The sequence below is a fragment of the Gadus morhua genome, chromosome 6 (genome assembly GCF_902167405.1).
Source record: "Gadus morhua chromosome 6, gadMor3.0, whole genome shotgun sequence".
NCBI classification, from domain to species: domain Eukaryota; kingdom Metazoa; phylum Chordata; class Actinopteri; order Gadiformes; family Gadidae; genus Gadus; species Gadus morhua.
In genome coordinates, this window is record NC_044053.1 from 5,088,480 (window position 1) to 5,103,401 (window position 14,922).

Here is a 14,922-nt window from a genome sequence, read left to right on the forward strand (position 1 = left end):
TAGTGCTTGTTTAGTAATAGTTTAGTACAAGGTGCAGCTTGGAGCTTGGTGTTTTTGTGTTTGTTGTCAGGATGGAAAGTGCTGCTCACTACTGAGCTAACTCGGTTGGCCAGGAGTGCCTGGTTTCCCTGGCAACGGAAGAGTGGAGGAAGGAGAAGGAGAGGAGAGAGGGAGAGAGGAGATGGTAGGGGAGAGTTGGGGAGGAGAGGAGGAAGGGAGGCTCACTATTCCCCCCCCCCCCCCCCCCTCCCCGATCAATCCCCGCCCCCTTTTTACGCTGTTCCTTTTTTCCATTTGAGAGGAGAGAAAGAGAGAGAGCGAGACAGAGGGACTGAGAGAGGGGAACAGAGAGAGGGATCGAGACTAAGAGGGAGGGAGGGAGGGAATTAGGGGGAGAGAGAGAGAGAGAGACTCTGTGACTCAGTTTCCAACTCTGAGGGGAGGTAACAACCTCTCTCGCACACACTCTCTCCCTGCAGTCAAACACACTCCTCGCGCCCTCTCGCACACACACTCTCCCTGCACTCACACCAAACTCCTCCTCCTCCTCTCTCTCACACACACAGTCTCTGTGTAGCTTTCCAACTTGTAGGTTGCAGGACTATCGGGCTGTAGGGTTGTGGGTCTTGGATCAGCCGGCCTGGTTTCCCCCGGTTTGCAGGGAGAGACCAAAGTCGTCTCTTTGGACTTCATGACCTCACTACCTGGTGAGTTGCATGTTTGTTAGTGCATGGATTGCCGACATTGTGTGTGTGTGTGTGTGTGTGTGTGTGTGTGTGTGTGTGTGTGTGTGTGTGTGTGTGTGTGTGTGTGTGTGTGTGTGTGTGTTTTAGCCGTATGTCTGGGTGTTTTTAATACAAATCATGTTAGACAAGAGCGCACAACCTTTACTGTGTGTTTGAATGGATATGGATGTTCTGATGTGGATGATGTGTGGTGGAGGTCTCACTATACATAACTTAGTGGTTACTACATTTTTCATACCATCGTTTCCTGCTTGATGACTTAAATACCCTACATTAAATTTAGGTTATTTAAATGCTTTTATCAAAAGGGACTTTCAGTGACTATATGTAGTAATATGAGTATAGTGTGTCAGTATAAGCTGTATAAAGGCAGGTCATGGGAAATAAAAATAACGATTATGCAGAATTACCTGTGTAGTGTGTTGAATAAAATGTGTACTATGCAGTAAAACGTGATTTCTATACAATTGCTAAGTGTCAAAATGTGAAAAAAAATAAAGACGATGTATATGCATGCAGTAGTATGAGTAGTATGAAGTAGTAGATGAGGCGTAGTAAAAGGGAATGCATGAAGTATGTAGCTTCATGCTATGTCGGAATATCATTTTTGAGCATTCTGAGGGTTTCTTTGACGGCAGTATCACTGACATAAAACATTAAAATCAGTTCAGTGTGTTTTAGTTGTGAGAAGCTCTTCCCTCTTCCCTCAAAGAGCCAAGTCCTCTTTTAGAGAGAGAGCGAGAGAGAGAGAGAGAGCGAGAGAGAGAGAGAGAGAGAGAGAGAGAGAGAGAGAGAGAGAGAGAGAGAGAGAGAGAAAGAGAGAGAGAGAGAGAGAGAGAGAGAGAGAGAGAGAGAGAGAGAGAGAGAGAGAGAGAGAGCTCTCTCCCTGTATATCTTGTCCCTGGCGTCCCGATGGTATCATCATCTGATCTTCACCACACGTCCTCGCAAAACAAACACCCTGAAGCTCCCGGTTTGCACATCACACATATACCTCTAACACACTGTTTATACACCTGCTGATACACATATACCTCTAACACACTGTTTATACACCTGCTGAGACACATATACCTCTAACACACTGTTTATACACCTGCTGAGACACATATACCTCTAACACACTGTTTATACACCTGCTGAGACACATATACCTCTAACACAATGTTTATAAACCTTCTCTAACACATATACCTCTAATATACTGTTGATTTAACCTCTCTGAAACACAGTTTGTATACCTGCTCTAACATACTGCTTATACAGCCCATACACATGTAACATGCTGTTGTTATACCTTGCTGTTATACAACCTTACCACTCAGCCTGTATGTACCCCTAACACACTGAAACTTAGAGAGTGCGTTACACGCTGTATGGTTAGAGACAGGGAGGCTTGAGGGCAAATGACAACAGGAAAGGAGAAAACTGTAGCGACAATGTGATGTTCACACACGCGCGCACACACTCATATCCAACATTAATCCACACCTACGCATGAATAAGCATCAATCAACTGGGACTGCCTCTGAAACTCTGTCTCTCTCTCAGCCGTTCGGAAATTCACATGCTCACACACATACATGCTTTCCAAACAAACAAACAAGATCTTCCAAACAAACAAACACGATCTCCTACACAAGCATTTTTAAATTTAGGGGAATTTAGCCCTGTTGAGTTCCCCTATCTATAGCTCTCTCTTTCTCTCTCTCTCTCTCTCTCTCTCTCTCTCTCTCTCTCTCTCTCTCTCTCTCTCTCTCTCTCTCTCTCTCTCTCTCTCTCTCTCTCTCTCTCTCCCTCCCTCTATTGTCTCTTATCAGTGTAGAGAGGGTGGATGTGGGGTCTCTCCGGGTTCGAGGGTTAGCCCGAGCCTGTGAGTCCTGAAGCCCATCAGATAAGCTCCAACGAGGGCTAAGTGTTAACGCTAAGGTGCCTGGGGGTGTTTGGGGACGCTTGACTTGTGTGTGACCTCTCTCGCTCTCCTTCTATCCTTTCATCTTACCTCCTCGTCTCCTATGCCGCCTTCCTCCTTCTCTCCTATAGCCTGGGTCTCAGTGGGAGGCTTGTTAACCTGTCTGCTAGAACCAGAGGTCAGAGGTCAACCCCTGACATGTCTGATCTGCCGTGGTGCCTCTCTCCATGTGGAGGTGATGCAGCACAAGGGAACAGGATCTCAGGCGTGGCCGCACGCTGCGGAGGGCACGAAAGGGGTCACAACTACCCCTCATTGTAGTCGTCGATTGATTAAGATTGATGTAAAGTTCAGCGTTTAAGCTTTCATAACCCTACTGTGTTTCATGACGCCTTAAAGTGCACAGTTTTAGTGGTTAAAAAACGCAAATCACATTTCTTTCATGAGGGCTAACACACCATAAAGACTGTGTTTTTTGACAAACATATGAGGCGGATTCGGCCCATATTATGAGATATAACTACGAGGAATTAAATAACAATAAAAAAACAACTGAATTGGCCCATTTGACTTAAAATGCAGTGTTATGGAAGCATAAACGCCAAAATTGAAATCGATGTTAATCAATACACATCTACAATGAGGAGTATGTGTGACCATTTTGGGCTTCCATAGCATGCACGCATACACACACCACAACACACAAATACACACACACACACACACACACACACACACACACACACACACACACACACACACACACACACACACACACACACACACACACACACACACACACAGACACGCACACATTTAATCTAAATATGTATGGAACATGGGAGATGGAACCCAGACCTTTAGGTTGGGAGTCAAACCCCATAACCTCTAGATAACCCTGCCCTCCCTGTCCGGGTCGGGCCTGGTTCTGCTCCAGACATGAAGGCCCCTGAGAGCAGGGCCCATGAGGGGGCCACCGCTGATGATCGCCAGTTCACAAGACGCGGGTTTGATTCCCGCTGCGTGAAGTTAACATGTTCTCCTCGTGTTCCCATAATGAGCTCCAGATAACATGGAGCAATGGCAAAGGGTGTGTGCATGTGTGTGTGTGTGTGTGTGTGTGTGTGTGTGTGTGTGTGTGTGTGTGTGTGTGTGTGTGTGTGTGTCTGTGTATATAATAGATTACAAAATATGAAGCCTCTTTAGGTAAATCTTTACACACGTTTACACACATAAACACAAACACAGAAGCACTAAGCACATGCACAAAACCAACTACTCCAGCGTGTCAAGAAAATAAAAATCCAATAGAACCAGGACCTCTAAATCTAAAAGTGTACACACTAGTTCACAGCTGTCTGTAAACGTGCTGAATGGGGAGACTCCTACACCTACGCACGCACTGTCAGCACTCAGGCATGCACACACACACCCACTCTCACCGCAAACTCAGACATGTATACACAGGATACACACACACGCACACACACACATGCACACACTGAATAAACCAGGGGGTAAACACAGGCGGTCGTATACACGGGAGGCATCGGGTTCCGGGACATCCCTGGTAACTATGATGAAGTCGGCATTAGGCTGTGGAACATCTCGTCTAGATTTACACACTAATTCACCCTGTCCCTGTCTCCCATCTCACTCGCACATCTGCTCTCCATTAACCACTTGCCTACACCTCCTCTGTCTCCGAATTTGACATTACCCACAATGCACCATGCACCACAGGACACTTTGGCTCTGTTCCTATCTGCAGGGACTCCAGCTTTCCAAACGTCATGTGTTTAATAATCTATATTTGGGTTTCAGGTCATACCATGACTCTCTCTGTGTTGGACCGCAGGGGGGCTTAGAGTTGGAGGCACTGAGTTAATTTAACTTTCTTTTCAAATATGGTATCGGAGCTTGATTTGGAATTTTCCTTTGTTTTCCTCTTTTCCCTGAACGCCTGCCAGACAGCTGGTGTGTATTCACCCGGACAAACTGGATGCTGCCTTCAACCAGATACCAAGCACTGCAAAACCCACCAAAAATAACCCACAAGGCAATAGTCTGCATTGTAGAACCAAAATAACCAAGCATGTAAGAAGTGAACAAAAGACAACATTCAACATTTAGTTATTGTTTGAAAGTTATTTCAATAATTTCCTCAGCATCATCTGAATGGCCTTGAGCTGAATATTATTCAGAAATGACACAGCGCTTGCAATAAAACATTAAGGGTGGTTAAAAGTTGAGAATGGAGGAGAACGTGTATGGCTCTCGAGACAGTACACACAATGCCTCCTATTGTACATCTGAAACACGTTCAGACTCAGATCTTAAACACATTCGACGACGCATGACTTCATTTCTGGTTTGGGGACGACGCTGGCCACATGTGATCAACTCTGATGACCTTCAACAACAAGGATCTGTGTTTGAGATGCTTTACATGGTTATAAACATTATATAAGGAAACATGTAGGAAACAAAAACACTGCTTCAATCCCCGTTTTCAACCTTAATGCATGTCATAATAATTGCCAATGAACCTTTCTTTCCGAACTGTAAACACTTTAATATCCGGTATGATTAAAACGTGTGCCAGACCACGTGTGCGTCACGGTATGTGTGTGTTTCCAAAGCCGGGTAAATAGTTTTTATTGTAACTGTATTGAAAAATAACGACGTATCCAGAGTATATTGGCAGATTAAGCCCTAGATAAGCACTGAGCCTGGTGGACAAACAGACACAGTTCAGGCTAAATGAAACTTTGAAAGTATTTGATGATCGTTTCTTTCTCTTTTGGACTGGTTCAGGCTTGGTGTCGAGTTAACCCGTTGGACCGTGCATCTGTACGCTGATGACATGCACATGTCTGTGAGCCTTCCAAGCCCAACAAGGCCTTCTCCATCAGAACCTGGCATGCCTTAACCAAGGCCCAACAGCACTTTAGCTTAATATAGTTGGAGCTCCTGTCAGAGGCAACTGGGGAGACATATTTTACTTTCTCTAAATCAGTACACCCTAAGGAGGGTCGAGAATGCCAGGGAAAGCGAGATGTGTGTGAAGGGAGAGAGTACCTTTCGCTAAACGCTTTTACAGACACTTTGACCAAGGAATGTGGTTTGGAAAGGTGTCGATGTTAATTGCATGGAAACGTTGGCGAGTGCTGGACACCTCTGTGGTTTCAGCAAGAACGAACAAGGTCAGGTTTATTACTGAATCAGTTGATGCCCAGAAGCATTCCTTGGAGAGAAAACCTTGTAACAGCCTGTTGATTGGATGAGAAGTATATGTTTAACTCTAAGTAGAAACCCTTGACGGAAAATATGGGCAGGAAGACCAATCCAAGAAATCTGCATTTCCTGTGTATGACGTTCCGTAGGGGGTGATGAGCACCTTGGGAAAAGCCATTACCCTTTAATCAGCTACCAAGATAAGGGCAGAACAAGACTGAGACATAAGGAGAAAGAGAAAACCCAGCCAAGGAGCTGTGGGGTAGTGTGGTTTATTTATCCTAGAGGAACATGTGATGCTGAAATGGTTACACAGATTAGTTGATCTGTTTCCTCGGGTCATTAAAGACACATCTAACAGCTCAGAAATCAAAGGAGGAAATTTAAGAATATTTAAATGAAAGATGACATTGGCAAAGTTAATGAACTTAACAAATCAGTGTTAAAGACCCCCTTCATCAGGGCTTGTATGGGGGTATGTGCAGGAAAACAATGAAATGCGGTGAAACTAAAGATCTGGCCCTTTTTTCCTGCAACCAAGCCGCCTGCCAAGAATTTCTGCGTAGGAAGAAAAGTTCAAGGAATCAAAAATATTCTCTTCCCTGTGCAGTGTGATGTGTGCCATTATAACTAAGACACAAGTCTGACTTTCTGTTTGTGCAGGACATTTTTTTGATTGTTGGATTTCAAATAGCACCTGAACAAACTACCACACATGGGTCAGGACTTTTTTTTTTCAGGAGTTTGCAGAAGTGCCTCGGCGGTAGGGCTTTTACTTTTGCCCAAAAATCATATTCGAAGTTCGTTTGTTTATTAATATTAGAATATATTCGAATATTTATTAATAATATTTTGACCATTAAATGCCTTCAGTAAGACCTGGTTTGGGCTTCGCGGGGTTTGTTTACCGGCGTTGCTATGGTTACCGGTCTTGCGCGTTCCGACGGTTTATTAGGTTTCTAATAAATCGCTGTCTAATCAATACTCCATTCACTGTCTCTGCCGTGGTCATTACAGTATTATGAATAGACTCCGTCGGGTTCGGAGTCAAAGCCCTACTCGGCGTTGGCCAGCTAACCCCCCGGTCGAGCACGGTTGCGGTCAACAGCACCTCCATCAACCTGTCTCCCAGATAACAGCCCGGCAGTGAGTAGACAATGGAGAGGTTTCTATCCTTAGCCCAGAAGGGGTTTGTTGGTTTGGGGTTGTTGGTTTTCTCCTACGTCACGTCTGTCCTTCCAAACCAAACAATACAGAAATAGTCTGACCTCTTTCAAGGGGGCATGTGACAACATTCAGTGTTTATCTCTGGAATGAGATGTTCCCTCTGCGACTGACTGCAGAAGTTTATCTGGTCTTGTTCTTATCAGTAAAGCTTTTTTACATCAGTCATGATGTAGTTCAAGACATAGATTAGAAAAACCAAGATCATGTCGTTAAATTAAAGTCATTTTTTATATGGGCCATTGGAAACCAACGACAAGGAATAGGAATACATGGACCTCAGATTGACGAAAGGTGGGCTAGACATTTTTTCAGTCAAAGAACCAACTGTTCATTTGAGAAAAATCTCGACAAGGCGGGATAGTGTGGAAGTTTGACAGATGACTGGAAATGTTTTTCCAACTGTGACCAACACTGTGTTCTCCATATTTCACCTTAAGATGACAAATCTTAAAGAGTGAAGGATTAGCATATAATACTTCATATTGAATGAATGGGCATAACTTAGATGGGCTAAGCCTAAACAAAGAATGTCTTGTTTAAGACAATGACAGAACACAATGACAGAACAAACAGAAACTGTTAGATTTTTTCACGTGACCAACTGCTACATTAATCAGGGCTGGTTTTCATTCTAGATATTTACCGACCGTTTTATTGTAAAACTTTGAGCTCGGAAAAGGGTCACATCTGCAACTTGAAAAGCTAATTTGGGTCAACGGGACGCTTTAGTCATGGCGCCCTGCAAGGGGGGATGGATGTCTGTTAATCATTTCACTCTTGTGGCAAAAAATAAAACACAGCACAACAATAGAGGCAGGGTAAGTCTAACCACAACTGCTCATCTTGTCGTAACCGTCTGTCAACAAATGCAAGGGTAGTGACTAGAGGTCACTGCATTCCAGCGAGGTGACCTTGGTCGAGGAGAAAAGCGGAGTCACTCAAGACTTTTACTTTGTTACCCCAGAGAGGAGCGCTAAACAGCTCGTTGGAAGGAAGGTGTGAATCACCAAATAGCTTCCAGGAACATGGAGGTATGTGTCTGGGGGGGCTATAGGGGGGCTTGTCCGGTATTTAAACAGGAAGGCGAAGTTGTTGGGAGGGATTGACCTGGAGATGGTTGTTGTGTAGACAGCTTCTGTCCCTGGCCCACAAGGCATGGAGTCAAACAATGATCAGGCGGCCAGACAGTCAGCCTGAAAGGTCAGGCAGTGCAGCGCACTGAGGATCAACCCAAAGCCCAGACAGATGAGAATCTGTCATGGGCAGCAAAGAGGGGATCTGTTGAACCAACCGAAATACAGCTAGCGTTAGCAGACCTTTTACATTTTGTCATCATTTTAACATGATTCTTCTTTGTCTCTCAACTTTTATGCGATCTTCTACTGAACACATCTCTAAAGTCGACTTCATATGTTTGCATACATTTTATCTTGTACATATTCCATTTTCTTTGCAGCTCTGTATCTAGGCCTATGTATTTTACTCCACATCCACTCAGATGGAGTTGTACAAATACAAGATCGACTGCTTATCGCTAGCTGTATCTTGTATCCCATGGTAACAGAATGAGCCCCGTCACTGTGTGCTTTGCAAACGTTAACGCCTGGGTAGGTTTTGGTGTAATGAAGCTTGACGAGTTTGTGTGTGTGTTTGCTCTCTGCTTAAGGGTGTTCAAACGAACAGGGGAGCAAAGATCACAAGCATCGACCCAGAGAGAGAGCGAGAGAGAGAGACCACCAACTTTTCCTCACTATGAGCTGGAACTAAAAGACAGAGCTTCAGTTTGAGGTGAGTTCCTCTAGATCTTTACTGCCTCATCTGCACTCTTCTCAGACCTTCCTCAGGAAGACCAGAGAGGCATTTAATACTCCACAAGCTACATGTGGTCTCCATGTGTCCCCATATCAACACATAAACAGGATGATTGCAGCACTCTTCGTGGAGACGTCGACGTCAGCATTGAACATCAGCCAGGTTGTGACTGGCTGCCATTTTGCGCTAAACGAAAATACACATAGGGTGCAGGGTCAGGGTTTGGGTGATTTCAGGGAATCCATGTGATCTGTGCGAAGAGGTACATGTGGTTTGATTCAGGGGGAGACTGCTACAGGTTAAACGGCTCACAGACTCATTGTCTTTCTATATCTCAGCTAAATGTTGCTGCTTGTTTTCCTTCAAAGGGCCCTAACCCAAAGCACATGTCGAACCTCCGGGAAACGGTTGATGATTCAATGAAACAGGACACATGGTGTGTGAGGGGTAGGGTACTTAGGTTCCGGGGCAGGGTAGGGTTGGGGTAAATTGAGGGTTAGATGGTAGAGTTAGATTAGGGTTCAGATAGGGGTAGAGCTAGGGCTAATGATGGGAGGGCTGATCGATTGAGGGTTCAGGGTTTAAGGGTTAGGTCAATGGGTTAGAGGTTTTGTTGAAATAGAACCTAGAACCGATGAATGAGAATAATGCACTCTTATCTTTTTTTGGTTGTTTGTTTAGGGTTAGAGATAGGCTAATGGTAGGTTAAGGTTAAGGGTTGTTAAAGGGTACCCCTGCTTGTTGGGCTTTCCTTTGCTCTCTGAATCCATCAACAGCTGCATCCTCGTACCCGAGTCCAGCGCTGTGAGGACATTATGCCTGGAGGAAGTTAGGGGAGGGGTCAGGGGAACAATGACCACAATAACCTAGAGTCAGCATAAACTGCTAGAGACTTGGTGGGGTGGCGTTACAATGCTCTATGCAACTCAGATTAACTCTGAGTGGAATCGGCTTGCGTCCCTCAGAAAGGAAATCAGCCATGAAGGACGCCATCAACCAGGGGGGGGGGGGGGATGTCCTCATAAATACACAACAGGAGAAACAAATCAACAACAACATTATCTGTTGTTACCCTGTAGTAGAGTAATTAAACAAGGATCTGTTGGATTACGCACGTGGGGAACCGGACAATTTTGGGCGAGTGGTTTCTTGGGCGGGAAGTGTGAAATTTCCTCGGAATCCTGGAGGAGTCACAACCGGTGGGAGGAGACCTGTCTAGGAAGACCAACAATAGCTTCTTTCAGAGTTAGGAAACTAGCAGGACGTAGCGCTAGCATCGCTCCAGATGAGCTGATGTAGACCCACACCCACGTAAACCGTCGAGGACTGGACTAGAGGGGAGCACAGACCAGAGGGTTTTTTTTCTACAACTCTGGTGTAGACTGTTGGTCAACACCAGGGGAGAGCCAAATCCTTCCAAAGCGGGTCGGTTCCGGTTCAGAGTTGAGATCGGAGAGGTCAGGCAGCATGCGCCAGATGATCCGAGTGGAGGTGGGGAACATTTCGAGGACACAGAGGAGCGTTTGTTGGCTGGTGGTCTCGCTTCAATGTTTCCACGCACCACCTCCTCCTCCTCCTCCACCACCACCACATGGAGGAGGAGGAGGTGGGGGTGTGTTGGTTTGGGAACATGAAACCAGGTGGCGGTCACTTAGAGGGGGTTTCGCTCTCGAGGTATCCTGGTTTCCGCCAACCTCCAATATTTGGGTACTTTCGGCTTTGTCTGACCAAAGCTAACGCTGATGTATGTCTCAGTCTCCAGGTGTGAAGAGCAACCATGGACGTGAAGAGGAAGGAGATGGATCTCCTGAGCAACAGCATCGCCGCTTTCGCTCACATTAAAGGTCAGCGTGTGGTCCTGAGATGCAATATGTGTTATGCTGGTTCATGTTCAGTATTTCATCATAGTCAAAAGATGCTGGGTTCGATCCCCAATGAAACGCCACCTGTAGGCCAAGATCCTTTAGCAAGCCCACACCCTTGTCTTTCTGTATGCAATGTCCGACCCCCTAACTGTGTGACCCCAGATGACATTTGGTGTGTCTCCCCTTCGCAGCAAACCCAGAGAGCTTCGGTCTTTACTTTGTGATCGGGGTGTGCTTTGGGCTGGTGCTGACGCTCTGTCTCCTGGTGATCCGGATCTCCTGCAAGCCTCGGATCGCCGTCCCGCCCGCAGCCCTCGAGAGCAAACGGCTGAAGGACGCCAGCCGCGAAGACGAGGACGACAGCGACGACGACGACGACGACGACGACGACGACGAAGACGAGGTCATCGTGGCGATGACCCCTCCCCCCATGACTACCCCCACCACCACCACCAGCACTGAGGTTACCGTCGGCAACCACCACCACAGCCAACTGGACGGCGCACCGAATGTTTTCACGTCGGCCGAGGAGCTGGAGCGAGCCCAGCGATTGGAGGAGAGGGAGCGAATCATCCGGGAGATCTGGAGGAACGGCCAACCGGATATTCTGGGGACAGGAGCAGGAACTATTGGACGCGTGCACTACTACTAAATACACTGTTACCGGTGCTACAGGTCTGAGAGAGGGCCATGAAGACTAGAAGACCCCTGTCCTGACCCGCAAGACACACACTACCACAGCACAATGAGCGTGCACGTGAGAAAATGCACGTGAGTCCATGTTGGGCTCTCTCCTGGTTCTGATCCGCAGACATTTTGAACCCTTTGTAAAGAAGTGAAGTGAGCTCGGTCAACATAAAATCCAACTCCTTTGTAGTAACTCTGGGATCCACTTGATAAAGCCGTGGTCTTTAACTGACACGTGACAAACGGTGTAATGTTGCCCTTCAAGTGTACGGAGGCCATCTTGAGGCCTTCTTCCCAAGACACATTCCCGCCATAACGGCAGAGTTGCAATATGAACCAAACCATTGTTTTAATAATCATCTGATGCATTAACGTCGCCTGGAGCTAAATGGGACCAAGCACAAAGTTCTTAAAGTTGATGTATTCAAAAATGATAATTCATAATGACCCACAGATGACATAAGGATGAAGTATTTTACAAAACAAATATATTTTTTAAAGATTATCGTTGAAATATTTAAAATGAGGAATTTCAAAGTGTCAGTATAAATTGTATTTGAATTGGACTGAAACTAAACTCAAGAGAGGAAAAGAGAGAATTAAAGTATTAGACAGAGAATAGTATTCTTTATGCCGAACCTCAGACTATTTCAACAGTATTTTAGAGGACACCAGAGAGAGGCTTGAGGAAGAACCCTCAGCTTATATTTTCTTCTCATGGCTCCCATGAGTGCTTTAAATCGTTGAGCAGATACAGGTTTCTAGAAACAGCCATTAACTAGTGAAAATTGTTAAATGTTGGCGTTGCAACAGCCTTAAGGAACCCTAAAGACAGAGGATATAAATGGTGATGTCTGATGATCGGTATGAAAGTCATATCCTGTCCCGGCCTGAGGAGAGCTATCGGTTACAGTACTTTGTGCACAGATATAGACTTTCTTGATGAAACACACGTTTTGCATTCCATTTGATTACATGTCGCTCAGTGCTTTTGGCCGCTGTCCTTCAACTAAGGAAGGGGAGAAAAAAATAAATGTATGACTTGTGTCCACAGGTTCTGATTCTGCTGTTTCATGAATAATTCACCAACGCATGCCACAATCTGTCCATCGTTGAGAGGAACCTTTTGTTAAACGTCAAAAAACTCTAGGCAAACATACGATGTGCTGATTAAACAGATCAGCTTGGGGCTGACGGCTCGGGTTTCTGACCTCACCATGCGGGGGCGTCTGTGTGTCCACGACTTCCTCCTTCCTGTCTAGTTAGCCAACCCACTTTGGAGGAGGACAAGAGGGTTGAAGGTGGTTTGTTTGCAGGTGGTCTGCTGACTAGGAGGTAACTACAGGTTGCCATTTGAGCGATTAAGCATGAATAAACAGCACTCTCAACTTCACAAATATTTCCACAGGGAGGCGGAACCGACTCGTACAACCTCTGGAAACAGGACTACAGTGTCTCTATTCAGAATGTGGGAAATGTATCCTCAAACAAACATCAAAGATGAGGGTAAACTATAATTTATGGTTCCCTGGCTGATCCTAGAAAACCCTGCATCATAAATAACTACAGAGACATTCACCAAGCTTCACTGTAATCGCCTGTGTTTGCTAAACAAAGAACTCCTATAGCAAAGAGCCATGACAGCCAGCTCCACAGCCTAAACCAATGACCTTATCCCTACCATCAGCAATGTGCTATTTTATACAATTTTTCAATCGTATGAACTATCCCTGCGGTGGGAGAAATACTATTATTTTTAATAGTCAAGTGTGTACAATTTAGTCATATGAATTATATTCTTTGTGATTGATAGTCCAATCAACTTACATAAAATAAACTAAAACTTTGCTGACAAGACAAACATGATATTAGCTATATTTATTGCATCCTGTGGGAATATCTCGACAACACTTGTCCCCCACACTATTTTAAAAATAGTGTAAGTTCCCATGGATATTTCGGAAGCCTCCTCTCTATAACTAAGTCCAGATGCTCTCCAGATGTGTTCTTGAGCATGTAGGCTAGTCCTGTTTCAGACTTCACGGCAGAGACACAGTCAGGATCTGAAACCAGATTTAAAATAGACCAGGAATATGGTCCCAAGAAAAGACAAAGAAGTTGGAATACTTTCCCTCCTATAATCTCTATTTTACCGTTCTGCCGTCGGTAAAATAGAGGCGGCACGGGACGGTCCTGTTTCAAGTTGAAGTTGACCACAATACTTAGAGATCTGAAAAAGACAGTCTTTTTTTTGTTCCAGTAGTAATGACATTTAACAGTGCTGATGCAAAGGAATATGACCAACTTGTAACTAGTGCTACAGACTATCATTCATGCAATTAACAGTCATGAGACAACTCATGACAATTCCTATTCATTCTACAGTAGATTGAATACATTCTGAATAGGATATAGATGAATATAAATGGTGCAAATATTTTTGCTAGGTTTATTGCTTATGGGGAATCTCTAGTGGAGATAATAGGGCTAACATAATTGCAACTCAACCAGTCTCCAGCACACTCGTGTCAAGATACACGAAACACAAACAACAGACAGACAGTTGGGCGAAATGTGCTAGCGCTAAAGACATAGACAATGCTACTAGACCGTTAATCAGAGGCTGTTGGATGTATTTAGACTACATCAGGTCTGCTGGACAGTGCAAGTCTAGATACTAACCCCTAAGTCCTTCACTCCCCATGGGACATACTGATCTTCGTGTCTTACAGCAATTCTGAAACTAGGGGGCTTAAAGATAAAATACCTCCCCCCCCCCCCCCCCCCCCCGGCTCAATATATCTACAGTTCTTCGGAATTTCAAAATTAATTATAATTGATTCAGAATCACAGTTTATGTTTGTATGTATGGGGGGGGGGGGGGGGGGGGGGGGGGGGGGGGAGGGGTAAGTTCAATATATCGATTGAAGAGAAAAATAATATCGATGTAGCCTATCGATTTATTGAACCTGGGGGGGTAGGTTCAATATATTGCTTGAACAAAACTAAAAAATCGAAATAGCCTATCGATATATTGAACCTGGGACGGTAGTTTCAATATATCGATAGGCTACTTCGATTTTTTTGTTTTGTATATATTGTATATATAGGCTGTATCGATTTTTGAATTAATTTTTCAAGAAATATATTGAACATATAGGCTCAATATATCGACCGATTTTTTTTTTTTTTTTTAAGCGATATATTGAACCTACCGCCCCATGGTTCAATACATATATTGTATATAGGCTTTATAGATTTTTAAAATTATTTTTTTAAGCGATATATTGAACCTACCCCGCTTGAAGAATTTCTTTTTTTCTTCAAGCGATATATTGAGCCTACCCCCCCCAAGGCTCAGTATATCAATAGGGAATCTCGATGAAAATATTTCTTTCAAGCGATATATCGAACCTAACTCCCCCAGGCTCAATAT

At 44.7% G+C, this 14,922-nt stretch overlaps 1 protein-coding gene across 3 annotated transcripts; it reads left to right on the forward strand.

Annotated features, from left to right (window-relative positions):
• The first annotated feature begins 419 nt into the window (after positions 1-419).
• eva1ba (eva-1 homolog Ba (C. elegans)) lies at positions 420-12,547 on the forward strand. Of its 3 annotated transcripts, none has more exons than XM_030358681.1 (4): positions 420-707; positions 8,789-8,910; positions 10,690-10,778; positions 10,991-12,547. In XM_030358681.1, the coding sequence occupies exons 3-4, from the start codon at positions 10,712-10,714 to the stop codon at positions 11,449-11,451; spliced, it is 528 nt and encodes a 175-aa protein (XP_030214541.1). In that variant the 5' UTR covers positions 420-707; positions 8,789-8,910; positions 10,690-10,711; the 3' UTR covers positions 11,452-12,547. The 3 variants fall into 3 exon arrangements, with proteins under 3 accessions (XP_030214541.1, XP_030214543.1, XP_030214542.1); XM_030358682.1 differs by lacking the exon at positions 420-707 and adding an exon at positions 7,858-8,153; XM_030358683.1 differs by lacking the exon at positions 8,789-8,910 and having other exon boundaries at positions 423-707.
• Positions 12,548-14,922: the final 2,375 nt, after the last annotated feature.